Source organism: Olea europaea, unplaced genomic scaffold, assembly GCF_002742605.1.
Source record: "Olea europaea var. sylvestris unplaced genomic scaffold, O_europaea_v1 scaffold1446, whole genome shotgun sequence".
Lineage (NCBI taxonomy): Eukaryota > Viridiplantae > Streptophyta > Magnoliopsida > Lamiales > Oleaceae > Olea > Olea europaea.
Window position 1 is genome coordinate 23625 of NW_019232004.1, and position 27891 is coordinate 51515.

Genomic DNA, 27891 nt, shown 5'->3' on the forward strand with positions numbered 1-27891 from the left:
TTAAGTTCTAAACGAACTTGGATGGCTAAAATCCACTATACGTCATGGCAAAGCCGTGAGTTAGTCCGTCTTGTCATCCCTCTTTTGAAAAGATATTATGGGCCCAAATTTGAGCTCGAACATCGAATCTACAATTTATTGTTTTTCCTTTTTGGTTCAACTGTTCATTAATCCACTTGACAATGTGTTCTACATCTTTATGAACACATTATTAGGTTAAGTCATTTTTCTTAATTTTGTCTTGACATCTTTGTATATTCTTTCGTTGCCTATTCCCTCCTAACGTGCAGATTTCATTGTCATTATCTTTTCCACTTTTAGCTTTCTGTACTTGCTGGATATTCTAATTATGAACTGGTGTTTAAACCATCGGTTTTTTCTTTATGGGTATAACATAGCCCCTCATCACTTTCAAGATTGGGGATGAAATCGTTAATGAACACGTGACTTTGATTTTTGATGTAGTCTGATCCTACAACTAAATAAGGGGGTCAAGCCTTATTATCTTTTAATTATTTTCTTGCTTTTTAAGTCATCAGGGGACATTTAGTCTTTAATTAGTACTAAAACTTTTTAATTTAATTCATTATCTAGATTTTAGTCATTATCTATAATATAGACATTATCTAGATTTTCGTTATTATCTCTTTCTTGCTTTAAATAAGAGATGTAAGCCTTAATGGCGAAAAGTTGTTTTTTGAATTGAAATATTAATTGTTGAGATTTTCTTCATTTTTTCATAAATTCTCGGTATTTGATATTTAAAACAATGAGTTTAAAATCTCTTTTTTTCATGCGTGAATCAGAGAGTTTGATGCCTATATTTCTAATATTTTTAGGAAACAACATAAACTAGAGGGTAACTGTATTGTAGTATTACTTCGAAAATAACGAAATTTTGATAACATGTTATTTCATTATTTTTATGGTTTCTGCCATCCTACATCAAAATTTCTACCCCAAGTTTTGCAGCCAAATGTTGTAACAGCCCTACATGAGACGGATCAAATTTTACACCATTCATGAACAATCTCAATAGCCCAACCATGTCATACCTTGACGTCTGTACTACTACCTACGACAAGGACGGATTTACACAGTCATGTGGAATTAGCTGATCCCGTAGAAAAATTTGAGTTTTTGTTTCTTAAATTTTTTATTTTTTCACTTTTCTCTATTTGCATGACCTTTTTTTTTTTTCCCACTTTTTACATGTTAACCTCTCTCAAGCCCCCATTCTTATTCTTCTCTCAATACCTAGGTCTACCATTTTTACAAACTAATTGTACTTTCCTACTCAAGTCATTTGCATCGCTGCCAACAATCGACCATGTTTTCTCTCCACCTCAAGACGAGACTCCTCAAGGCCTCAATCTATAGTTTGAACCATGCAATTGAATTGGAGATTCAAGGGTTGAACGATAGTTTAATTATGTATTTTGAGGAAGATGTATTCAACAATATTGATAACAATATAATTATATGATGATTTCAAAGTATGAAGACGTGTATACAACATATTTAATAATACGTTATTTTCACTCATAAATTATCAAATGTTTAGGTAACAACTAAATAGTTAGTCACACCATTAACTACCCCAACAACAAAACATGAAAAATCACCACCACTCCAAGCACACCAAACCCAAAACCACGTACACATGCCACTACGATCACAGATCCGCGCAGTACCGTCGTGCACTAGATCCTGTTGAGCAGTAATGATGAGTGGATGAACAGTAGATCTCAGAACCAGTGCCGCCATGCACCAGATAGCCTCTGTGCGTGACAGCTCCATGAACGTGCAACAATGGTTTTCCCATCATCGTAGTTCCGCGCTACGGCTATATGAGCCCCACCTCAGAGTCGACCTGTGAGAGAAAAGTGAACGGGAGAGAGAGAGAAGGGATGGGAAATATTTTCGATTTTGTAGTGGATCAGAGTTGCTATGTTACTAATCGGGTTGGAGAAGACATTGGGTGCGACGATGGCTATAAAGGTTCGCGGTAGTCACAGTTGAGGAGATTTTTCTATTTGGCTTGGTTTTATTCTTTTTTAAGTTATTCATAGAAAAGTCTATATTGCCCTTACTAAAATGATTCTTCTTATATTGTAATATATATCCCAATCTTTTAAACTATTTTTATCTTATATTTATTCTATTCTAAATTTTAACATATAGGTCCATTCTATGATCTAATATATTAGAATATTCTGCAACATATTATTCATATTTTTTATTAAGTTTATTATATTTTTCAGAAGGTGCATTTATATTTTCTAATTGAAAAATAATAATTTTTTTATTTCTTCTAACATTCTTTCTAACAAATTATCTAATCCTTTAATTGTATATCATGTCATTCAATCATAAATAATCCTTACGATTCTCTAAGATCTCAAAAAGATTCGTTCTAATTTTAACAAAAATTAATAGTCTTACCTTAGTTTTGATCTGGACCTTTATTCTTAGAACTAAGTGACTTTCGAGCTCTGAATATGTAAACTGCTTACTTCAATGGCCTCTTGCCTTCATGGAATCTTTATTATTTCAGCTTTTTGCTCTCACTGTATCATTTCTAAAGAATAAATTTCTAGACTTTGATTAAAGAAAAACTTTTTTTTGCTAAAATAAGGAAAAAAACTTTCGATTAGATCGTTCAAGAATTTATAGGAATAAAGATTTAGAACTCATATTGATATCAAAATATTTGCATTTTATTTCTGTAGAATTTTTACAAGACTTCTATTTAATACAAAAGGGTTTCTAGAAAAATTGGTTTTGTACTGTAGATAACTTGAGAATAGATATTGATTCTCCACTACAAATCGAGATATCTCTTTCATTCCATAATATCTCTATTTATACATACATATGGAGCTCTATTATTAATCTATTTATATCATTGCATACATCAACAATATCAAAAGACATATTTGCCTTTCTATTATTGTCCTTCTTGGACCTACATCTTCACATGCAACTTCTGCTTTTTATCAAAGGAGTGTCTTCCTTTCTATTATTATCCTTTTATCTTTATATTTTTACATGCAGTTGGGACAATTTCTTAGCTGATAAGATTCTTTGATAGTGATAGGACATCCTGAAAATTGATGTATGTCGAATTCTATGATATAGTCCTTCAAGATTTTCTGATTTTCCATGTCCTCCATTCGAAACTAACATCAATTTTCATATTGACATAAACATGAGAATTTTTTATCGTACAAAATTTTGGCAATATTGTATATAGCTTAGATTTCAAGTGCTCTTCTATGCCCGATTCATAATTTTGTAACCAATGGAGATTTTCTATCATTCTCCATAACATTTATTTGGAAATTGGCTGCCACATAGCCAATTGAGATTATATATTCAACTGGATAATAAACAATTTCATCATATTCAGGACTTATTTAATAAAATTTCAAATATATTCTTCGTCCTTTGGCAAATTTTGATACTTCTTTTATGAATATATCATCAAATTTTGATATTTCGATCAAAATTTTTCCTAGATATATTAAATCCAGAAATTCATAATTTGCAATAATCTTTATGAATGAAGGGTTTCCTCCTTCCATGACTGTCACTCCAGGATAAATATTATTTCTTGGAGAGATAAAATATGAATCACTTATTTTTATTTCATAGACAATTTTGACTATTTTGGTATATTCTTCTTCTTTTGGATTTAAAGGGATCATATCATCTTCATCTATGATACTGATAGTTTTGGAATCATTTTTATCTCTATGTATCTTTTCTGGTTGATGTTACTGAAGTCGAATCACCTTTTTTATTAGTTGGTATGGTATCACGTCTAGGTCCACTTCTGCTTTCAACTGTCCCTGTTTGGTATTGATTTGAAAAACTCATTTCTGAGCTTTTTGGTATATCTGTCTCAGATAGTATATTTTTTAATTGTGCTGCAATAGCATCAACTTGATTTTTGAGTTCTATGGTTTCTTTATGTTGTTCAGTAGTAATATTCAACAATACTTTTATATTTAAGTTGAACATCTCTAAGATCTGTGTTGCTCCAGTATCTATATCTTCAGCTTCTTCTTTGAGAAAATCTATCATTTTTTCTATATGTAAGATAGATTGATATAAATTCATGATTTTGGTTTTATCCATCAGCAAATTCTATGTTTCTTCTAAGAAAATTTGCAAGAAAATTATTAACTCCTTTAATATGAATTATATCAAAATTATAAAATGTTAAATAAGCTTGTCATCTATGGAGCCTTCAGTATTGAGGTTCTGATGGTAGTTTATTTCTGACTAATCCTACAACTTGAAAATTATCAATCTCAACAGTAAATTTCTTAGATAATAGAAATGATGAGAACTTTTTTATTCCTTTAATAATTGCTAGTAATTCTTTTTCATGAATGGTATAAGTTATTTCTGTTTGATTAAAGGTTCCACTTGAATATCTACAAATCTCATTTAGATATATTTTTAATATTGTTGCCCAACATTTATCTGATGCATCAGTATTAACAATTAAATTATCTTTTTTCATTTGGTAATCTTAATTTTGGTAAATTTTTAAATTTTTCTTTTAATGATTTAACTATTTCTGTATGTTCTTCATTCCATCCTTTAGTATTTATTTTTTGAAGTAAAATTTGTATTTTATATATTTTCTTAGAAATATTTTCAATAAATCATTCTGCATAATTTAAACATTCCAAGAATTTTTGTATTTGTTCTTTGGATTCTAGTTTATCTGCAAATTTTTCTATTTTTTTAGATATGAGTCTGCAATTTTACTTCTCTTTTATCTATTGATAATTCAAGAAAATTCATTTCTTATTTTTTCTATTATAGATTTCTTTTTAGAAAGTACAATGCCTTCTTTTTTTTACATTCATTTATGAATTAAATTAAATAATTTCTATGTTATTCTTTACTATTAGAACATATTAGTATGTCATCTATATAAACAATTAGAAATTCATTAAATTTTTTAAATATATTATCCATTTTTCTTTGATATATTTGTGGTGCATTTTTTAAACCAAATGATATTACTAACCATTCATATTTTCCTTGAAGTGTGCTAAATGCAGTATATTGTATATTATTTTCTTCAATTTTTCCTTGTCAAAATCCCAATTTACAATCAAATTTAGAATAATATTATTTTCCTTTTGTAAGGTTTATTAAAACTTCTTTATTTGGTAAAAAAAATTCATCAAATTTAGTATATTTATTTAATTCTTTATAATTTGTAATTATTCTAACTTTTCTTCTAACCCGTTTAGAATGTTTTATAACCATAAAGGCTGGACTACTATGAGATCCATTACTAGGTCTAATAAATTTCTATTCTAATAATTTTTTTATCTGATTTTTGAATTCTTGTGTATCTTTTATAGTATATATTATTGGTCTAACTCTTATTATAACATTTTCTGTTAATTTTGTTTTAGTTTTAGAGTGATGTGGTTTCCAAAATAATAATGAATTTTTTCCATAAATTTTTTCTAATTGTTCAATAATTTTTTCTATATTCATTTCTATTCTTGTTTTTAGGACTTTTTTTTATACAATATTCTTTTATTTTTTTATTTCATTACATATGATTGGTTTTTTCTCCCATTTATCACCACGATGGATTGACTGAACTATATAAGGTCTAAATTCTCTTGAAATTTTTAATAAGTGTGAGCAAGGTATTTGTAACATTATTATATAACTATTTTGTTTATAATATTGAAATTATTGTATAAAGTCATTTCCTAACAATATATCACACTTTAATTTATTATATTTATATATTTTATCTATTGTAACTTGTTTACTTCCAAAAATTATATTAACTTTATCAACACTATTAATTATTTGAGTACCTTCTTCTGTGACTCCAATTATTTTTATATTACTATTACTATTCCATGATTTTATCAAAACACTTTTAAATATTGTTATATCACTTCCTGTGTCTATTAAAGTACAAGTTTTTATGTTTGTTTCTATAATAGTAATTTGTATATATACAGCTAATAAAAAACTTATCTGATTATTCATTTAATCCTTTTTGTATAATATCGTTTGTCAATTATGAACTATTTATAATTCTGTCCATTATGAACTATGTATAATCTTTCTCTTTTTATACTATAATCTTCTAACACATTTAGGAAACTCATACCTAAAAGTATATAAGGATTTATATCCATACTTTTATCTATATAATATGGTATTAAAGTGTTTATTCTTCCTATTTTTATCTATATAATATGGTATTAAAGTGTTTAACTTCTAAATATGTAATATGTACTTGTCCATCAAAATTTACATATCTATATGGTTCAATTTTATGAGTTATTAAATCTTTATTTCTGATTGAAGTTATATGACATTCACTAGCTCCTGTATCAATTAGTATGTTTATTCCATTTACGTACTCTCTTCCAATAAAATATTCTCATTCTATTTTTATATTTCCAGTATTTCTGTAAAGTTTTATTTCTCTAATATTACTACACTCTTCTGACTGATTTTTATTAGGTATTCTACGACTTTTTAATCTTTTAATCAATCTTTCATCTTTACATGTTATATTATTAAAACATTCTTCTTCATTTGATTATGTGATTTCAGATTTATTTTTTGTTATACTAAATTCATATTCTTCTGGAATTAAACTTATCTGTTTATTTGGTTATATTATTTTACTAATATCTTTACATTCTTTATGTACTTCAATATATGGTTTATTGGAATAAATATTTCCATAATTAGAATTGGTAAACGTATATAAAACTCTATATTTTATAGTCATAATTTGATCACCTAATTGTATGATATCATCTCTATGTAGCTTAAAATGTAGTTCTAAAATTTCATTAAAATTTTTATCTTTTAATGAGACATAATATTTTGGATAGCATGTAAGCATTATTTTTTGATATGCCAAATCTCCTTTTATTGTTCCTAAATGACTATTTTTTAGATTTATTATTCTTCCATCATGTAAGATGATAGTTAAGGGTGAGTCTATTTATTCTCTGAATAAGGATTTAAACATTATTTGTATTCCTGCTAAATAGACATATTGAATTTTTTCACTTTATTTTTTATTAATATTTGTTAATAGTTCTTCAACTGTATTTTTTGTTAAAAATTTAATATATATTTTTCATAAGTTGTTCTTACATTTATAATTTTCTCAATTTTATGATATTCATTTATTGCTATCATTTCTCTTTTCCAAATTCTATCTAAAACTTCCAATTTTACTATTTTTAAATTTAAAGATAATTTTTGCATTTTCTTAAATTTGTTATTATCAAAAGTAACTTTTAATCCATAACCTTTTATTCCTTCATATTCTTGTATATTTATATTATTATTTTCTAATTCATCTATTTCTTTATTCAGATCATGATTCATCATCCTCTATTTTACTTATATATACTTTTTGATTATAATATTGTTCAATATACGATATTTCACTTAATTTATCTTTTATTTTCAAATATTCTTTTTGTAATATTTTAACTTTTTTTTATCACATTCAGGATTTATATGACCCATTTCCCCACAATTTCAACATTTACATTGACTTTGACTTTTATTATAATTTTTATTTTTCTGTTGATCATATAGGATATTTTTTATTTATAATATCTTCTTCTAGATTTTATATATATATTTTATTAAAATTTCTAAATTTTTTAAACTTTTTTATTTTCATATTTTCTTTTATTAACCATTCTTCCCAGATTACATCCCATTGTATAGGAATTTTCATATTTTTACAACATATTCTAGTTAGTTTTCCTTATTTTTTCAATAATTGTTTTTGCTGACATATATATGTAAATCTTTTAAATAAAAATTTTATTTTTGAACCCAAAGTTCTAGGTATTCCAATATTATCTCTAACATATTTTTCAAATTTTATTTTAAAATATATTTCCCACGAACTTGGTAACTTATTATAGTACATGTCTTGGTATGTTTCTCGATTTTCATTACTATAAAATTGAACATAATAATAATATCTGAATTCACAAATATATTCTTTAATTTTACGCATATCACATATTTTTAAATTTATTAATTTAATTCTGGTATTATCTTTTTCTCTTATTGTTTCTCCTTCAGCATTTCTTATCTAATTTTCTCATAGAAATTCATCTGAAATATATTTTACTAACTTTTCTATACATTGTTTATCTGATTTTATTATTTCTGTCTATACATTTCTTTTGATTAATGTTTTTGTATCATTACTTATTCTTTCCCACCAATTTCTAACATTTCTTTCTAAGGATGCTATTAAGAAATCTATTCTTCTTTCAGTATTTTTCCATGTGTCATCTTTATTATATAAAAAGAATAATATCATTGAATATACTCAAGTTAATAAGACTTTTTTAGTATCCATTTTACAATTTAAATCTAATTTTGTTCCTCCATAGTTAATATGTTTATCATAATTATCCTTTAATTCAAATCCACCTCTATATTTATTTCCTTTAAGTGGTTGTAAAATTGTCTATGTAGTTTATTATATATTTGTGTATAACTTTCATTTGATTCTTGTAATTCCTTTTCAGATGTTTCTATTGGATTAGATTCTCCTTCATTATTCATTAAAAACTTGGTATTAACTTATATCATCTAAATTTAATTGATCAAAATTTTCTATAAGTAAGTCTAATTCCTCATTCATATTGATTTTCTTGATTTTCTTCTATTTTTAATTTTCCTAACATTTTTTCTCTGAATTATTTTTCTAGTATTTTAGGTAATATATTTTTTCTAAATTCATCATCCATACTCCCTATTTCTATCACTATATTTTCTTTTTCAATATGTTTCTTTCCTATTTGGGTCATTTCTTTTTCTATAAATTTTTTATCTATTTTCTTTTCTTTATTTTTATTATTTTCTTTTAATTCTCTAATTTCATTTTTAATATATTTATATCATTTCTTGTTTCTTTCACTTCATTTCTTAAATCTTAAACATCATTTATTAGCATTTTTATCAATGATTTTTAATTTTTCCATATATTCACTTATTGACATATTAATTTTTTCTTATCATCTTTCTAACATATAAGTTAATTTACATCTTTTATCTTCTTTTTCATCTATTATTTTTCCAAATCTTTCTTTAGCTATATCCGTATTTACTAATTCTTCTTTTACTATCTTAAAGTATTTACTTTGTAGCATTAATTTTTCACATTTTAATTTTATTAACTGTTTTTCTTTCATTATTTTCATTCCATCTGGTATTAATATTATATCTTGTGTTTTTTTCTTGTATTTTATTAATATTTGCAAGTAATTATTTAATTTTAAATCTGTATTATCATTTACAAATTACACTCATACTTCTCTTTATAGTATATATAAAATTCTTCATCTTCATATTCCTTAATAATTTTTTCATATATATATATATATAACTTCCTCTTTCTTCTTCTAATTCATAATAATTATCTATTTTTCTTATTTTAATTTTCATGATCTCTCTAGCTAGTTTCTATTAGTTGAATTGGTCAAAGGCTAAATGAAAAAGTAGCCTCTTTATTTAGGCCATTTTCATGTATTTCCCGTCACAGTTGGTGGTAGAGAGAGGGATAAAGTGAGAAAAGATAGAGATAGAAATGAAATAGGGTTTGAGAGTTTAATTGGATTGGGGGATGTGATTATATATATATATATATATATTAAAGTCTCACCGATTAAATATATTTCATATCTGATTTTTGAAGTCTTTATATACATGTTGTAGTGTAATTTTCACTTTAAATAATCGTTTGAATTTATTCAATATCAAAACTCAATAATAAGGAAAATACACAATTGACGGGACAGGAAAAGGAAAACGAATGCAGGGCATAAATCTAAAAGAATGTAACAGAAACCAAGGAAATTTTTTACAATTTTTACAATCTAAGGAACAATTTATATTTATATTTAGCAATCTTTTAGCACGACAGCGTGTTTTCAGTACAAAACCGTGTGCTATTACAATTTTGACTTCACTGTTTAAAAATTCTCTACTTCCAATTATTTGATGAATTTTAGCTTTGAATATAATAATTGTAAGTAATGAATTTAATTATAACATAAACAGGTCCTAAGAACCATCAATTCTTTCCAATACTTCTTTAAATAATTTTTCTTGATTTACTGTGCTTTTGCAGTTAGAATTCATTATTTTTTATAATAAGAAAAGAAAGAAATATTAGGAAAGTTTAACCATACCGTTCACTATCTTTTATTGTTTCTAGATAATCCATTTAAGGGGGAAGGTTAGACATGAATTAAGTCAACAATTACTAATAGAAGTATGAAAACTCGATTTACTCAAATTAGATTATTATAGATCTAGGACATAATGAAAATTTTTAGGTCAATTATCTCATGCGATTTGTCATGTCTATTGTCGAAATATCCTAGAAAAACTCTAAATATGTCGAGACAAGACAAGACATTGTGGCATTTTAGCATCTTCGCAGGTTAATAGAGAAAACATTATATTCACACGATCATGTGCTTCAATAATGGCGCAAAACATGGGTGGAATTAAAAAGGGTTGTGTGACTTGTGTCTACTGTATATTCACAGGATTTAATTATGTTAAACCTTAGCAAAACACATTATTACCTTAATTCAATCTTAATGTTTGCCACCTGTGATTCTTCCCTATATCTTTGTGCTACTTAAGGAAATTTTGCTGATTAGTCCTTTAGGTTTAGATATAAAACAAGTTACTAATTCATTTATTTTTTCTTGAGCCTCACATGCCTGTAAGTTAGGGTATGGGAAGATATGTACATACACTACCCAATTGATAAAATGAGTATGATTCAGAGATTGATAAATCAAAGATTTAGGGATTTTACATTTAGTAGATTAAAGAAAGGTGAAATATTGACTTTTAATAAATTTTGAATGAAAAATAACGTAGCTTTGTCTCCATATCTAATGTGGATACTATATGCATGTTATCAAATTCAATGAAACTACTTTGTGAAATCAGTTCTCCTTTCATACTCAATTTTTTTTATAGCCTGTCTAGAGCTACTTCTTCAATTGCTTTTAAGGAAAAAAGAGCCGTTACCACCAATTGTGGGTCCCACCTAAGAGATGAGAAGTCAAAAATGACGGCCACCGTTGAAAACTAATGGTCAAAAAATCAAAATTTTGGCCACAAAAATCCGTCCCAAACAGCCTGTTAGTTTCATGATATGTTGAAATATTATTTCCATAATAGTTTTATTGTTTTATTGGTATACATTCTTTCTTTTAGAGTCATTGGCAACTCCATAAATGTCCATTTCAAAATTAATAGACTGAAAAATGGCATCAAATTTCTCATATTTCGTTCATTATTTCTGTCTATTAATATTTAGTCTGTAGTTTATAACACGGCGAACATATAAACACTACTGAAATTAGTGCAAAGACCGAATTATTGACAGAAAAAATAAAAATTCAATGCTATTTTGGAAACCCCATATTACTAAATAGTGGAAGTATAACAAATAGTTAAATATGTCACAACCAGAAAACAAATTACAGAAGCAAACAATAGTAGCTATTCCCGAGCTAAGGTGTGATTTTCTCTTCTTGAACGATCAAAGAGGAACCTTGGGAAACTGCATAAAACCTAAACAAACAAAAGACTCCACCATAGTTTTTCGCTTAGAATTTTACTTGAAGCATCCAATTTGATTTAAGGGAACAAATAATCGAACAACAGCGAAAAGACAAATCCAAATATATTGAAATCATGATATAACACGTCCATTTTTTTCCTCTCATAATAATCAAATTGTTCCAGGTAAAAAAAATTAAACATTAATGCAACATATTATCTTAGGCAATCATGCTTCAGTATGAAAAAAAAAAAAAAAATTCTTTATACACCAACTTGAGGTAGTGACGCCATTGAATAATCAATAAAAATCTATGGGATAAAGTTTATTTTACTTTTTCCAAAATTGAAAAATTGACAACTCCTGTAATGCAGAAACCTCCAAATTTTTATTCCTTTAAGCTTATCTTCTTAGCTGCAAAGCCAGCTAACTGTTATGCATGTTATGCATTTCGCTGGCAATCAGCCCACATGGATATTCAATTTCTTTTCTCTAATTTCTCATATAAAAAATAAAAACACGTCGCATTTTTTCCCTATAAATACCCTCAACCAGCTTCAGATATTACAACCCAAAACAGATTCTCATATATACATTGTGTGCGTCCACCCCCCGCACCCCCCTCCCCCCAAAAAAAAATGGCTTCTAAAATTGTTGCTTCAATTGCACTTCTCCTTCTCTTCAATCTTCTCTTCTTCACAATGGTCAGCTCAACGTCCGTTCCGTGCCCTCCACCACCAGGCTCCCCAAGCGGTGGTCACGGCCACGAACCCCACCCACCGTCAAAGGGAAAGTGCCCTAAAGACACTCTAAAGTTAGGAGTGTGTGCCGACTTGCTAAATGGCTTGGTGAACGTAGTTGTGGGAACCCCTCCAAAAACTCCATGCTGCTCCCTTATCCAAGGTCTAGCCGATCTCGAGGCTGCGATTTGCCTTTGCACTGCCATTAAAGCTAAGGTTTTGGGCATTAACCTTAATGTACCGGTGTCCCTCAGCTTGTTGCTTAACTACTGTGGAAAGAATGTCCCATCTGGCTTCCAATGCGCATAAACCAACACATTTTCCTTCCATTTCGAGGATTTTTATGTCTTTCTATATATTTCTATCTGTGTTTTTTCCATATTTCTTGATGAGATTTCTTAAGGGTATTATTTGAGATATTGTTGATGGCAGTCAGTGCTAAGGTGTTGGGAATTCCATTGATTAAAAACAAGGTTCAATAAATTCTGATATTGTATCCTCTTTGTTTTAGGTGTATGTGTTATGCCTAGGTTCAATCAATTTAGATTATAAACACTTTTAATATGTTTAACGCATTTATTTTGGCAAGAACTATTATTTATTTGAATCACTATTCTAATGAATGAAATTAAATAATAGAGTTCGTAAATTTAAGTTTTGATTTGTTAATTACAAGGAATTGTAATGGTGAAATACAAATTGTATGATTGAATCTTAAATCATTCATGGTCGTAGGTAATAACGAAATACGAATATCATTATTACGGATAGATCGTCACATGTGACATTTCTTATTTGTGAAGTAAGTAGCTAATCTCACAAGCTACAGTATGGTAACATTTAAATGAATAAGTGGATATTTTGTTATAGACAAAACATTGGACTTGGAGACCCACTTGGAAGATTCCACATGAATAATTATCTGAGTGTTAGTGGTTAATCTCTAACATTCGATAGTGAAATTAGTCCTTTAACTTGAGATCATCATAGTGCCTTATATAGGACAATAATATTTTGGTGATATTGGACGTTGCTCTACCAAGGGCCGCTAATACGGCATTGTTCGGGCATCTCAAGAATCATATGAAGGTTATGAATGATCAATAGATGTTTTATCACTCTAAGATAGTAAGAAATTATGATTTACATTTCATTCATTTAAGTTGAAAACGAAATCCTTGGTTTATGTATACTCATAAGTCGAAAAGGAGTTTTCAACTTATATACAATCGATAATTGAGATTGACATATATCTATATCTCGTAATTGATTGGATCATATTGACGAAAGGTTTATAGTTTCATGGTAAGTTTGATTTTGTATATCACGTGACATTTTTTTGTCACCTGTATTACCTTAACATATTGCTAAATGTCAATTTGCGAAGACTAATATGAATTGGTAATAAATTAAAAATGGGTATTTTAATTTATCAATTTTAATTATATCAAAATATTAATTCACACCATGATTGTAAATCTAATGGGTCATACACAAAAAGGAGAATTAGAAGAGTGAGATTTACCAATTAATTAATTGACACGTTTTGGACAATTAATTAATTGAGTTCCATGTTAATAGGGCCGATTAATTAATTCATGAATCAAATTTAATTAATTGAATTAATTAAATATTGGATCGGATTAAGTTAATGGGTGTGACAAGTCCATTTGGATTTATATTAATAGGCTACTAGGGTTTGAAAAACTATAGAGAATACAATTCATATTCTTGCAAGCGCAAGAAAAGAAAAATTCTAGTTCTCTCAATCTTATTCATCGTGTGAATTTTCATTTAGGTTGAACAGCAGTGGATTGCAGATCGTAATTGTTCGAGTTTATAAAAAGTAAAGGAGTTTGCAAAATTCAACAAAGGATAATTCTTATCACAATGTCTATCTAAACACAAAGAAAATCCTTGATGAAAATTGAAAATTTTGTTTAATGTTCGCTGTATATGTTAAGTAAATTCTCAACATTAGCAATAAACTTGATTACATCGAGCGATTTCATTATTTTATATAGTTTTATAACTAGCATGGATGACGGAGTTTATGAAAAAAAATTAAAATAAATACGATCAAGATGAAACATTTAACTAACTAATACTAAATTAACAAGGACCTAATGACCTAAAAGAGTAAGTTAAATCTCACGTGACATACTTGTAGTCTTATATCAATCTATGCATCTCGATTATTGTTTTTATTAGGCATCAAGTGGCACATAATTGCCTTGGGAATGGCAAGAGGAAAATCGTCATCCATTGCCTTGTAAACAAATATATATCCTCACCCTAGTAAATATTCCTATAATATTTAAGGGGCCTTCTTCATTTTGAAATCTCATTATTAGAAATAGCACCAACAATGACAAATTTACAAACAATTTTACTATGATAATTTTTATTATTGCTTTTCAAAAAATAAAATTACACCAGAAACTTGTGACGAATTCTACTTCATTCCTTGGTATCTTTTCTAAATAATGATAAAAGCAAAAAATAAAATTACCAAAGGATTTTCGACTTTCTATAAAATCTCATTAGAATAATTTTCAACAATTATAAGTTTGACGATATGCAATCGTTAGTAATCATTTAAAGCGCGATTAGTGTAACATAATATTAACATGCGGTTTGAGGCCATGTTGGAGTTATGGCCAAGGTGACGGTTCACTTGGCAGAGTTCATTTAATTTTTTTAGTTATGCTATTTTGTTATTTTATTAAATTACATCTTAATAACTATTTTCGAAGAAATGAAAGAATTCGGGTGCAATTATTAAAGTTCAATTAGCTTTTGTTTAAACACAGCAGCATAGAGCTTGTTTGGCTTCACTTTGCTTTCGAATATTGGAATAAACATTGAAATAAGTTTTCTCTAAATTTTTCCCAATTATCGGAATTCACATTTTGAATCAACGAATTTTGAATTGTTAATCATCTTTAGATTTTTGCTAATCACTTGGTCTAGTTGATTGAACATCAACTCTGATTTTGTATCCATGTACAATCATCAAACTTTCTTTTATACATAAACATCAGTTTATGTATAGAAAAGCTAAAACTTTGGCTACTTTTAAAATTATGAATGTCCTTCGTGTGTAAGAGAAAATTATCACCGCCTCAAATAGTTTAATGGACTTTGAAGCAGTATAATTGTGCGCAGGGGTGGATTCAGGATTATGGTTCAGTGGAGCCGAGACACAATTATGTAAGAAATTACTTCAAATAAATTGGGGAAAAAAAAAAAAGATGAAAATTTGAATTTAAAAAAGTTGCATTTGAAAATCCATTGGGGGCGACGGCATCCACTCGTCCCTTCATAGGTCCGCCCCTGATCATGCGGAGAAAATGTGACATGAGTCGACCCTTGACCCAAATTCAATCCACAATTAAACCAGTTTCGAATTTTCATTACGTGGGAAACACTTTGGATACTTAAACAAAAAAGCGAAAAACAATCATCACTCTTTCTATAGATAATACAATGGACATTTTATAATTTTCTATAACAGTTGAACTTTTAAAATCAAGCCTGTCATGTATGAGATTGATTTTAATTTTAAATTCAAAGTTCGACTAATTTGAGCCATAACCCCCGTCATCACCTTTTATGAAATGGACGAGTTTAGAACACAAATTAATAAAAAATTGTAAATGAGAAGACAACAAAATTGAAAAGACTCCAGAAGAAATTTAAAAATAAAATCGACTATTCATTGTGAGAATCAAAATACTTCCATTGTGATTGAATTGCTGACTAAAGAAGCCTGTAAGTTTTTAATTGAACGATCATAAAAGTGATTCAACCCAATTATTATTATTAATCACATGAAGTAATAAAATTATTAAACTCATCAACAATTTTTATTTTTTTTTTTGGGTTTTTTTTTTTTGGGTGACTCAAGTTTCCAAATTTCACTTTACCAATCCTGAAGAGTGGCGGCATTCCTCCCTGGTTCGCTATCTCGAGTAAATTCAGATGTGGTCACAGTTTATATATATTTGGGCTGAACATTCGGAATGCGATTTTCCTTCTTGTGGACCTCCTCTTACGACGTTAAACTCATCAATTTTTAATATTATGTGTTATGGAGAAGTAGACAGATTTAAGTAAGGAATCTTGATCTAAGCTAAAGTAGTGATATGAATTGAAGCTTCTTTTTCGTCCCTTTGCACGTGAATATGCATTGCATTCAACAAATTCTTGGAGTCACGGGCTGTACTGTTCTGCAAAGAACATTGCCATAGAGATTCTTCCAAATTCTCATGGCCAATGAATGGATTTCTTGCAAGCAACTTGACATGTATAATCGAACCATATTTAAATTTTTTCCCCTTTTATCATTGTATATTAATATTATCATCAAACAGACTTTGAGCACTTTTCAATTTCTAAAAATAATTAGAGTCAAAATTTCTATATATATTCAATTGACATATAAGCATTTGATGGTTTCTAATAGAACTTGTGGAAAAGGTTGATCATAATTCATCACTGTTGTAAATTGAAGTCTGCCTCACTAAGTTCATATCCCCATTTAATAGTTTAAGCTTTTAAATGATGTGGTTTATCATAGTAATTTTTCGATTTTTTGTTCATTTTGATACATTGAAAGACACTTCATAGGGTATAAAACCTTGATAATGCTGCATGTGTTTTGTTAATATCATGCATCAAGAATTCCAAAAGTTTAAATATCCAAGAGCACGGGCATTTAATGGAAATTTTGATTAATTTCTTAGAAAATTCTAGTAATCATGTTTCTCGTATATAACTGAAATTCGCATATGATCCAGATCAAATAGAAACTTAGGATTATTCCTTCTACATAACAATATATGATATAAAAATGAATAGTGGATACATTTTGGATAAGTAAAATACGAATATTACAAGTTATTCTCACATGTGAACAAGATTTTCTTTTCTTTTCTTTCTTATTTGCTAAAATGGGAACTGGAAGTTACCAAGCACAAGAATGCAATGATCTTAAAGTACAAATTCAGATGTCTGAAAAACCTAAGAGCCAAAAAAAAGTTTGTTTAGGCACATATGAAATCTGATGGGACCTTCTTCGAGCAGACATTAAGAAGCAGGCTAAGGGAGAGAGGAATATTAAGGTTAATGCCCAAAACATTGGCTTTAATGGCAGTGCAAAGGCAGACCGCAGCCTCGAGGTCAGCAAGGCCTCCGATAAGGGTGCAGCATGGAGTTTTTGGTGGTGTCCCAATTGTAACACCAATCAATCCACCAAGAAGATTAGCACATACCCCCAATTTTAGGGCATCCCTAGGGCAAGAGGCCTTTCCGGGACTCGGGCTTGGCTTCGGGTTTGGTTTAGGCTTTGGTTTAGGACCAGGGCAGGTGCCACATGCACTAGTAAGAGTGAAGAAGAGAAGATTTAGGACTAGAAAGAGGGCAATTGATGTTTTACTGTTGGAAGCCATTTCTAAATAACCCTAATTCTTGACAAATTGTAGCTGCTTATTCTTTTAAAGACAAATGGTTCTGGAATGGATGATTTGGTTGTGAGGAATAGATTTTTATAGGGAAGAAGAGGGTTAATTTTTCAAAATTGATGTGAACATAAATAATAAAATACTCATGGGTGCCCCAAGGATATTAGGTGGAAAGAGGTAAACTTTTGGATGCATGCGAATTAGGATATTCAAATTTCCATGTTCTTTGCCTAAATCTGTGGGTGTATCGAACGCATACGTAATAAATTAATAAATATGAAAATTTAACTATTTGATTCGTGATGAGAATCATGGAGTGCAAGCTAACAAGGAGCCATCACATGTTTCGAATTTGTATGTATCAATTGGAAGAGAAGATATTAAACCAATTAGAAAATGGAAGGAATATGAAATATGTGTAGAAACATATATGATGTACAAAAATGCGTATAACTTTCTGGTTGGTTGTCAAATTTTCGGCCTTGAGTACAATATCGAAGCGTTTTCGATTCTGGACAAGTTTGTTAGATGACTATGTCAAATTTTGGGGGTCAAAATCGGTTGTTTAGGGGTCATTTTTGCGTTTTTATGTTTTGAATTAGTTTAAAGGTACTTTTGTTATCTGTAGTATTTTAGTTTTATTCAGATTTGTTTTGTAGTTTTCTAATTTATTTGAATTTACCTTTAGAATTATAGTTTTGTTTTGATCGGGAGCTTATTTTGTGCCTATAAAAGACTCATTTATTGTATAATAAAGACTTTGATTTTTGAGAATTAATCATAATGTGAACATTTTCACTTTTTATCTTGTTCTTAATTGAACGGAACTTATCAAATATTTTCAATATTTATGACGTTCAAACTATCTGAACTTATCAAAGACTCATACTCTTGTGGTGTTCAATAAATTCATAGCAAGGTTCATAGTTTTTGTAATTATAGGATCAAGTTCTTCCATAACTTTGGTTCCTTAATTCAATAAATTTTTTGGTCAAGTCTCAAACTGGGATTTTAGCTTTTTTTTTATCTTGTTCTTAATTGAACGGAACTTATCAAATATTTTCAATATTTATGACGTTCAAACTATCTGAACTTATCAAAGACTCATACTCTTGTGGTGTTCAATAAATTCATAGCAAGGTTCATAGTTTTTGTAATTATAGGATCAAGTTCTTCCATAACTTTGGTTCCTTAATTCAATAAATTTTTTGGTCAAGTCTCAAACTGGGATTTTAGCTTTTTGGGTTGTAATTCAATCTTTTGGGGTTCGAAATTACTACTGCTACCTGGGTTCATATCAGTTAGTATGAGAGTTTTGACTCTAAATTAGGCATTATTATTTTTTTCTCTTTTTATTTTTGAGTAAACAAAAAAAAAAGAAAAAAGAAAAAAAGAAAAGAAAAGAAAAGCAAAAAGAGGTCAAGAAAAATCAAGAAACTTCAAAAAAAAGGTGAAGAAAGTTCAAGAAGAAAAATATATTTAATTTCAATGCCAAGATTCGAGGGCCAATTTCCTTGAAGAGAGGGGGAATGATGAGAATCATGGAGGGTAAGCTCAAAAGATTCATTGCATGTTTTGTATTGATATGGATCAATTAGAAAAGAAGATCCTCAATCAATTAGAAAACGGAAGAAATTTGAAGTATGTGCAAAATCGTATGGGATGTAAAAAAATGTGTATAACTTTCTGCTCAGTTGTCGGATTTTCGACCATGAGTACAGTTCGAAAATGTTTATCGATTCTGCACAAGTTTGTTGGATGACTATGTCCAACTTTCGGGGTCAAAATCAGTTGTTTAGGATTCCATTTTTGCATTTTTTATGTTTAGTTTAATGGTATTTTCGTTATTTGTAGTATTTTAGTTTTATTTAGATTTGTTTTGTAGTTTTCTAATTTATTTGAATTTGTCTTTGGAATTAGAGTTTTGTTTTGATTAGGAGTTTATTTTATGCATATAAAAGGCTCGTTCATTGTCCAATAAAGACATTAATTTTTGAGAATTAATCATAATGTGAAATTTTTTACTTTCTACCTTATTCCTAATTGAACATAATTTATCAAATATTTTCGATATTTGTTACGTTCAAACTATTCGAACTTATCAAAGATTCATACTCTTTGTGGCTTTCAACAAATTCATAGCAAGTTTCATAGTTCTTGAAATTATTCCATAACTTTGGTTCTTTGATTCAATAAATTATAAAAAGAAAAAAGAAAAAAAGAAAAGAAAAGAAAAGCAAAAAGAGGTCAAGAAAAATCAAGAAACTTCAAAAAAAAGGTGAAGAAAGTTCAAGAAGAAAAATATATTTAATTTCAATGCCAAGATTCGAGGGCCAATTTCCTTGAAGAGAGGGGGAATGATGAGAATCATGGAGGGTAAGCTCAAAAGATTCATTGCATGTTTTGTATTGATATGGATCAATTAGAAAAGAAGATCCTCAATCAATTAGAAAACGGAAGAAATTTGAAGTATGTGCAAAATCGTATGGGATGTAAAAAAATGTGTATAACTTTCTGCTCAGTTGTCGGATTTTCGACCATGAGTACAGTTCGAAAATGTTTATCGATTCTGCACAAGTTTGTTGGATGACTATGTCCAACTTTCGGGGTCAAAATCAGTTGTTTAGGATTCCATTTTTGCATTTTTTATGTTTAGTTTAATGGTATTTTCGTTATTTGTAGTATTTTAGTTTTATTTAGATTTGTTTTGTAGTTTTCTAATTTATTTGAATTTGTCTTTGGAATTAGAGTTTTGTTTTGATTAGGAGTTTATTTTATGCATATAAAAGGCTCATTCATTGTCCAATAAAGACATTAATTTTTGAGAATTAATCATAATGTGAAATTTTTTACTTTCTACCTTATTCCTAATTGAACATAATTTATCAAATATTTTCGATATTTGTTACGTTCAAACTATTCGAACTTATCAAAGATTCATACTCTTTGTGGCTTTCAACAAATTCATAGCAAGTTTCATAGTTCTTGAAATTATTCCATAACTTTGGTTCTTTGATTCAATAAATTATTGGGTCAAGCTTCAAATCAAGATTTTACATTTCTTGAATTGTGATTCAATCTTCTATAAATTTCAAATTTACTATTGTTACATGGGTTCACATCAATTCATACAAGTCAAACGTATTTACTTGAAACAACTTTTTTCCCATAGTTCGTCAATGAATTGTTGATTGCCATATTGATAAATGAAATTTCGACCCTATAGTGCTGTGGGCAGGAGGAAATGAAAGTTGAAGGTCATATCAAAACACACACAAAAAATTGAGTACATTTTTAACCTTTGTTCATTGTCGTAACTATATTTCAAACTTTTCATTACATTTTAATCATTAACATTGCAGTAATTTAAACATTGTCCCAACCAAATGATGGAGTTCGTCCAAAAGTTCCGTTAGGATTTGCCCCTTAAATTTTTCAATATTAAACACATAATAAATATAAAGTGCAATGGAATGCCTGCTCATCATTTCATAGAACACCAAATGAAAATATTGCATAAATAATCATACTTGATGTGCTAATTAATAAAAAAAAAAAACGAGAATAAAATTAAAACAAATGAATTTGGGAACATAAGTACTTCAACAAAAAAGATTATTGAAAAAATGATTTTCACATTATTTTTCACCAAGATAATTTGATGTAGCAAATGAATTTGAAATATGTTAGAAGTGTGATCGACCAATTGGTGCTAAAGATTATAAACCTTGAAAGAGAATGAAACAAAAGAAAAACAAATCAAGAACGTTAGAAGGAACAGTTGCTGATGAGATTAATCAATAAAGGCAGATAATGTGGTTAATGTAGAACCATAAATGTCAAAAAAATGAAATTTCAATATATTTTAGGGATAATTACAGTTGAGGCCCCAAACTTTTCAAAAATTTACAGACTTTTCCTTAAAATTTTATTTGGGGCAGTCGTCATCCCAAACCTTTCAAAACGTTGCGGGTGAAACCCCAATTTGTTAATTGACTGAAAAATGGACTTTGACCACATATTAATCAATTATAAAGGAACAAAATGGTAACTTTATATTTTTCACATTAAAAAACATAAATAAAAACAACAAAAAATAAATAAAGAAGAAACAAAATAAAAAGGAAAAAGAAAATATTCTTCTCCCCCACCTTCACCCCCGCCCCAACCCCAAAATCGGAAATCCACCGTCACCAACAACATCCTAACCTCATGGAAGGGACTTCAACAGACCCAAGTTGTGGTAAGTAATTCGACTCGAATAAGGAAAAATTGCAACTTTTCAATTCCCATTTTGACACAACAATGGCAAAAGATGATGTAATTTCACCCATTCTATCACTAATTTCTTCTATTTAATCTGGAATTTTCTGCACTTTTTTTGCTGTGAATTCACAATGGCTATAGCTAGCCAAAACTATTGCCATTTTGCTCAAGGTTTCAGCTGCCATTTTGATGATGTTGATGGGCAGCTAAAGGAATGAAAATGGTGGCAAATTTGGGTGATGGATGAAAGGCAAGGGAATGGTGGTGGTTTTAGTTGATAGTTTTGGGCAATGGCTGAAGGCAAGGGAATGGTGGTGGCCTTTGTCGATGGTTGAAAGCAAGGGATGAGGGGAAAACAAGAAAGAAGATTTTCGGTTTTAGGTTGGGGTTGGGGTAAGGGTGGGCGTTAGGGGTGAAGGTGGGGGAGAAGTAGATTTTCCTTTTTCTTTTTATTTTGATTTTTCCTTTATTCTTTTTTTGTTGTTTTTTATTTAAGTTTTTTTAATACGAAAAATATAAAGTTACCATTTTGTCCCTTTATAATTGATTAATATGTGGTCAAAGTCCATTTTTCCGGTCAACTATCAAAAATATAGATGGAATTCGTCCATTGGGACTTCATCTGTAACGTTTTATAAGATTTGAGGTGACGACTGCCACAAATGAAAGATTAGGAAAAAGTCTGCAACTTTTTGAAATGTTTGGAGCCTCAGCTGCAATTATCCCTATATTTTATTATCTAATAGAATATGATAAAAATATTATTTTCATAGATATTTTCTTTTCTTTAACATGGAGTTTAATATAATGTAAAAATGAAGATCCGGAATCACAATTGTTAAAGGATGTTAGTTACCATTTTTTTTTTTTTTTTTTTATAGAAATGCAAAATGTTAAAACGTGTAGTTAGAACCTGTAAAAATGTAATCATTATAGGATATAAGTGGGTTTTTGTAAGTAAGATGAATGAAAGCAATAAAATACAAGATACAAATTTGATTCATTATTCAAGGTTTCTCATAAAGATCTATGATCAATTATTAGGAAATATATTCTTTTCTAATGAATACCATAACATTTAATTTTTTAATTAGTTTGAGTGTGCGATTGGGATGGCCTTTTAGCACCTCAAAAGTACTTTTAAAAGGCTAAACGTACTCGTGTATAAAAATACAATTATTTTGTTGAAGTTTTTATTCAATAAAAACTTTTTAAAGCTATATAAGAGAACCTCCAATATGGAGCTTTCTCCAAAAACTCTAAATTCAGCTTTTATGGTAGCTAAAATTTGCATTAATTATGCTTATAAATTTGTAATAAAATACCTAATTCATCTAATTTTCCTACATATCAATAATTATCACTTTTTATTTCATATGTTAATTCACAATTATATATTTAGAATGAAATTAAGATGATAAAAGAAATTTTGATAATTCATATTTTTATGATATTTCATAGATTAATATGTCATATTTTAAAATCTTAAATAAATAAAAATATAATTTAAATTTAAATTTGTTCCATGAACATTTAATATAAATATTTAATTTTATAGATCTTATATAAAATAAATAATATTGAGTCAAATATATATTTAGTGTATACAATTAATAATTCAAAAAGACATTTCTAGTCATACTGAACAGCATTTAAATTTAATGTTCACTACATTTTTTTTTTTTTTTTGGGTCTACAACCAAACAATCACTAGGTTTTTTTGTTAACAACTCTTTTGAAAAAGTTAACATGTAAAGCTCTACTTTCAAATGCCTTGTCAACCTCACACAAATACTAGATATATGCTTTATGAATGTAGTATCTCTCTATTCTTATGATTCACATTATAGTGACATACATATGAGTCTCCAAAGGATTTAAAGTGCTACAAGCAAATAATTCATTTCTTAAAACTATGTTCTCAAACCAATTATAAGTATCATTATACAGATTAAAAAATTACATATGTATGGTATAACATCCTGAGAGAATATTTGTCGAAAGACACTTAAATGAAGATATTTGTCCACTTATTTTCACAAAGAAACAAGTAATAGGTTTGTGATTATGACTATTTATGCGGATGAATTAAATCTAATATGTACTTCTGAAGAACTCCATTTGTAAATTGCTTGAAAAATGAATTTTTAGATTAAAGATTTGGAAAAATCCAATTTTTTCTAGGATTGCAAATTGAATATTTTCAAGAAAAAATATTTGTTTATCAATTTTCATTTATATACAGAAAAAAAATTAAAACATGTATACTTGTATAAAATTCATCAAGTGACATTTCATAAGGTCATTTGACGATTTGATGAGAGAAAAGATTCACTTCCCTCACTTAATGTTGAAGAAAAGATTCTTGGTTCTGAAGTACTATACCTAAGTGCAATTAAAACATTACTCTATATCTTACAAATTGAGCTCAACTAGACATGGGTTTTTTTTTTTTTCCTTTGATATTTCTTGGCAAGATATAGTTTTGCACCTACTCAAACACACTCTAGTTTTTGGCTTGCAATAAAGTTAGGGTCCTGATCGAGCAACTAGTAGTCCTATCTATCCACCTCTCCTAACACAATATCTTGAGTACACAATTAAGACTTGAAGTTCGTTTACACAGTATGGGAAAGACAATTATAAAGAACGATATAGGCATTTATCCCATCCATAAACCGAGAAAGACACCTACGTTACACTAACAGGAGCGTGCTTCTTTAGTCAAAACTAAAATACATTATGAAATGAACCCACGTTGTTTTCGAGGTGCTGGGCAGAAGGAATAAAAACCTGCGCCAATGCCGCTGGATGATGCCGAACGCTTTTTTTTATAGAGAGAGTCAAGGGGACTTCTGCGGGTGATTCTGTAACCGCAGGCAGCCCTTGTTTCTTTTTGTCCAAGTTGCTTTTCAAGTAAAAGAATCTCCGTTTCAGAACCGTACGTGAGATTTTCATCTCATACGGCCCCTCCCTTATGTGCATAAGGAGAATAATACAAGAAATAAAAAAAACGAAAATATTCTCATAATGAACTGAGCAGGGCTAGTGTTTTTACAAGAAATCTCTAGCCAACCTTCCTGCAAGATATCTTTTCCCGAGTAGGGCAGAGGCATTCAAAGAAGCTGTTTTTTCAGACGCAAAAAATAGAAGATAGCACTGGAGAATCAGCCACCTTAGAAGATGGGTTTGCCAGAACAATCGATTAGCCAAGAGTGCGCCCCCTTGTCTTTTCTTTTCGGCAGATCAACTACGAAACCATCTTTGTTTCTATCTGAAAGAGAATCCAATACTTTTTGATCGTGAATATCTGAACTTGTTGTTCGCTGTTCAAGAATTCTTGTTTAGCTTATAATATCGTAGCTGCTCATGGTTATTTTGGCCGATTAATCTTCCAATATGCTAGTTTCAACAACTCTCATCCGTTACAGGTCTCCGATTTGCAAAAAGAAAGCCAAAAGTCAAAATAGATTACCAGGGCGAGGACGATTTCGGGCTAGATTCACTTACCAAATTTGAGTGGTTGGTCGAGCATGCTTTACTCCTCTCCTTTCAATCGATCTTTCAGAACCTTTCCTTCGTCGAGATACTTTGTTCCTCTCATTCAGATTCAAACTGAACTAAGACCGAGACTATCCAGCTATAGTATTGATTTACGTAATTAGAAGTAACCAATTAGGGTTACGACGAAACCTAGAAATCGATCACTGATCCAATTTGAGTACCTCTACAGGATAGACCTCAACAGAAAATTGAAGAGTAACGACAGCAAGTGATTGAGTTCAGTAACAACTCATCAAGTTCCCTTTGAAATAAGATCTACACAAGGAAAAGCACTTGCCATTCGTTGGTTATTAGCGGCATCCCGAAAACGTCCAGATTGGATTAGTTTCTCCTCAACAAAAAAGTGCTCGGGCCACTAAAATCCTGCCTAATGGAGAGATCGTTGGAGAGGTGACAAAACTCATATAGTTGAGAGCAAGAAAAGTGATGTGCATGAGTAAGGGCTCTACCTTGGTCTTGCCTCTTTGTCAGAGCTCTTGCTAGAGCAGGAGCTTCCGCAGGTCTGGTCGTAGACTCATCCTCTATGGTGCAGTGCGCTAGGTTGGCTGCAGCAGGCTTGGCTTGGGAGGGTTCTTGAGCTGTAGGTTCGAAACAGGGCATTCAAAGAAGCTATTTTTTCAGATGCAAAAAACAGAATATAGTACTGGAGAATCGACCACCCTAGAAGATGGGTTTGCCAGAACGATCGATTAGCCAAGAGTGCGCCTCCTTGTCTTTTCTTTTCGGTAGATCAGCTACGAAACCATCTTTGTTTCTATCTGAAAGAGAATCCAATACTTCTTAGTCGTGAATATCTGAACTGGTTGTTAGCTGTTCAAGAATTCTTGTTTAACTTATAATATCATAGTCGCTCATGGTTATTTTGGCCGATTAATCTTCCAATATGCTAGTTTCAACAACTCTCATTCGATACAGGTCTCCGATTTGCAAAAAAGAAAGCCAAAAGTTAAAATAGATTACCAGGGCAGGGACAAATTTCGGGCTGGATTCGCTTACCGAATTTGAGTGGTTGGTTGAGCATGCTTCACTCCTCTCCTTTCAGTTAATCTTTCAAAACCTCTCCTTCATCGAGCTACTTTGTTCCTCTTCTTCGGATTCAAACTGAACTAAGATTGAGACTATCCAACTATAATATTTTACGTAATTGGAAGTAACCAATTTGGTTTACGACGAAACCTAGAAATCAATTACTGATCCAATTTGAGTACCTATACAAGATAGACCTCAACAGAAAATTGAAGAGAAATGGCAGCAAGTGATTGAGATCAGTAACAACTCATTAAGTTCCCATTGAAATAGGATCCACACAAGGAAAGGCACTTGCCATTCGTTGGTTATTAGCGGCATCCCGAAAACATCCGGATTGAATTAGTTTCTCCTCAACAAAAAAATGCTTGGGTTACTAAAATCATGCCTAATGGAGAGATCGTTGGAGAGGTGACAAAACTCATATAGTTGAGAGCAAGAAAAGGGCTGTACGTTAGTAAGGGCTCTACCTTGGTCTTGCATCTCTGTCTGAGCTCTTGCTGGAGCAGGAGCTTCCGCAGGTCTGGTTGTAGACTCATCCTTTGTGGTGCAGTGCGCTAGGTTGGCTGCAGCAGGCTTGGCTTGGGAGGGTTCTTGAGTTGTAGGTCCGGAGCAGGGGCACCTAAAGAAGGGGGGGAGGTTGTTGGCTACCATTGATTCTTTGCAGCTAGGTTGGTTTTTCTTGTATTAATTTATTATATCGAAGAAGCGTTTGTATTAAGAGTATACCAAAGGAGTTCTTTAACTAGCATGCTTTGGAGCTAAGGAAATCTGGCACCTTGGTAGTTCGGTGAATGAGAGAGTTGGCGGAAGTATGCTTGGCTTGTTTCTTTTTAGATAGATATTCCATTAATAAAGAGACATTAAGGAAGAGACTTGTTTCACCGAAGGGAGCGATGGGATCCCCTGAGACAGGAGCCCGAGCCCTTTAAGGCAGGCTAGATAGATAAAAAAGGTCTTCCGTGAGGTGCTATATAAGTCCTTGCCTTTTGGTTTCAATAAATAGTTGTAGACCATGATAAGAAATAGAGAATCAACAATGGAAGAAAATATCCTCTCTTCATCTTTGGATTCCTATCTAACGATCCAGGATGTAATCTTGGACGTGAAAAATAAAATCCAAAGGGTTTTTCCTTGGTTAATTTTCAAATTTTCTTAGGATTTTATCTATTCCACATGTTTA

The 27891-nt window shown here is 29.9% G+C and overlaps 2 protein-coding genes across 2 annotated transcripts; one reads left to right on the forward strand and one right to left on the reverse strand.

The window, feature by feature from the left end:
- Positions 1-12230: 12230 nt before the first annotated feature.
- Positions 12231-12897, forward strand: LOC111376083 (14 kDa proline-rich protein DC2.15-like). The gene has a single exon (XM_022999009.1). It carries the CDS (start codon positions 12286-12288, stop codon positions 12694-12696), a length of 411 nt encoding a protein of 136 aa, XP_022854777.1. The 5' UTR covers positions 12231-12285; the 3' UTR covers positions 12697-12897.
- A 4311-nt stretch (positions 12898-17208) lies between these two features.
- LOC111376084 (14 kDa proline-rich protein DC2.15-like) lies at positions 17209-17902 on the reverse strand. The gene has a single exon (XM_022999010.1). The coding sequence runs from the start codon at positions 17838-17840 to the stop codon at positions 17436-17438; it is 405 nt and encodes a 134-aa protein (XP_022854778.1). The 5' UTR covers positions 17841-17902; the 3' UTR covers positions 17209-17435.
- Positions 17903-27891: the final 9989 nt, after the last annotated feature.

Excerpts from the sequence above, each read along its gene's own strand:
- LOC111376083 (XM_022999009.1), top strand. The coding sequence starts at position 12,286 with ATGGCTTCTAAAATTGTTGCTTCAATTGCACTTCTCCTTCTCTTCAAT.
- LOC111376084 (XM_022999010.1), bottom strand. The coding sequence starts at position 17,840 with ATGGCTTCCAACAGTAAAACATCAATTGCCCTCTTTCTAGTCCTAAAT.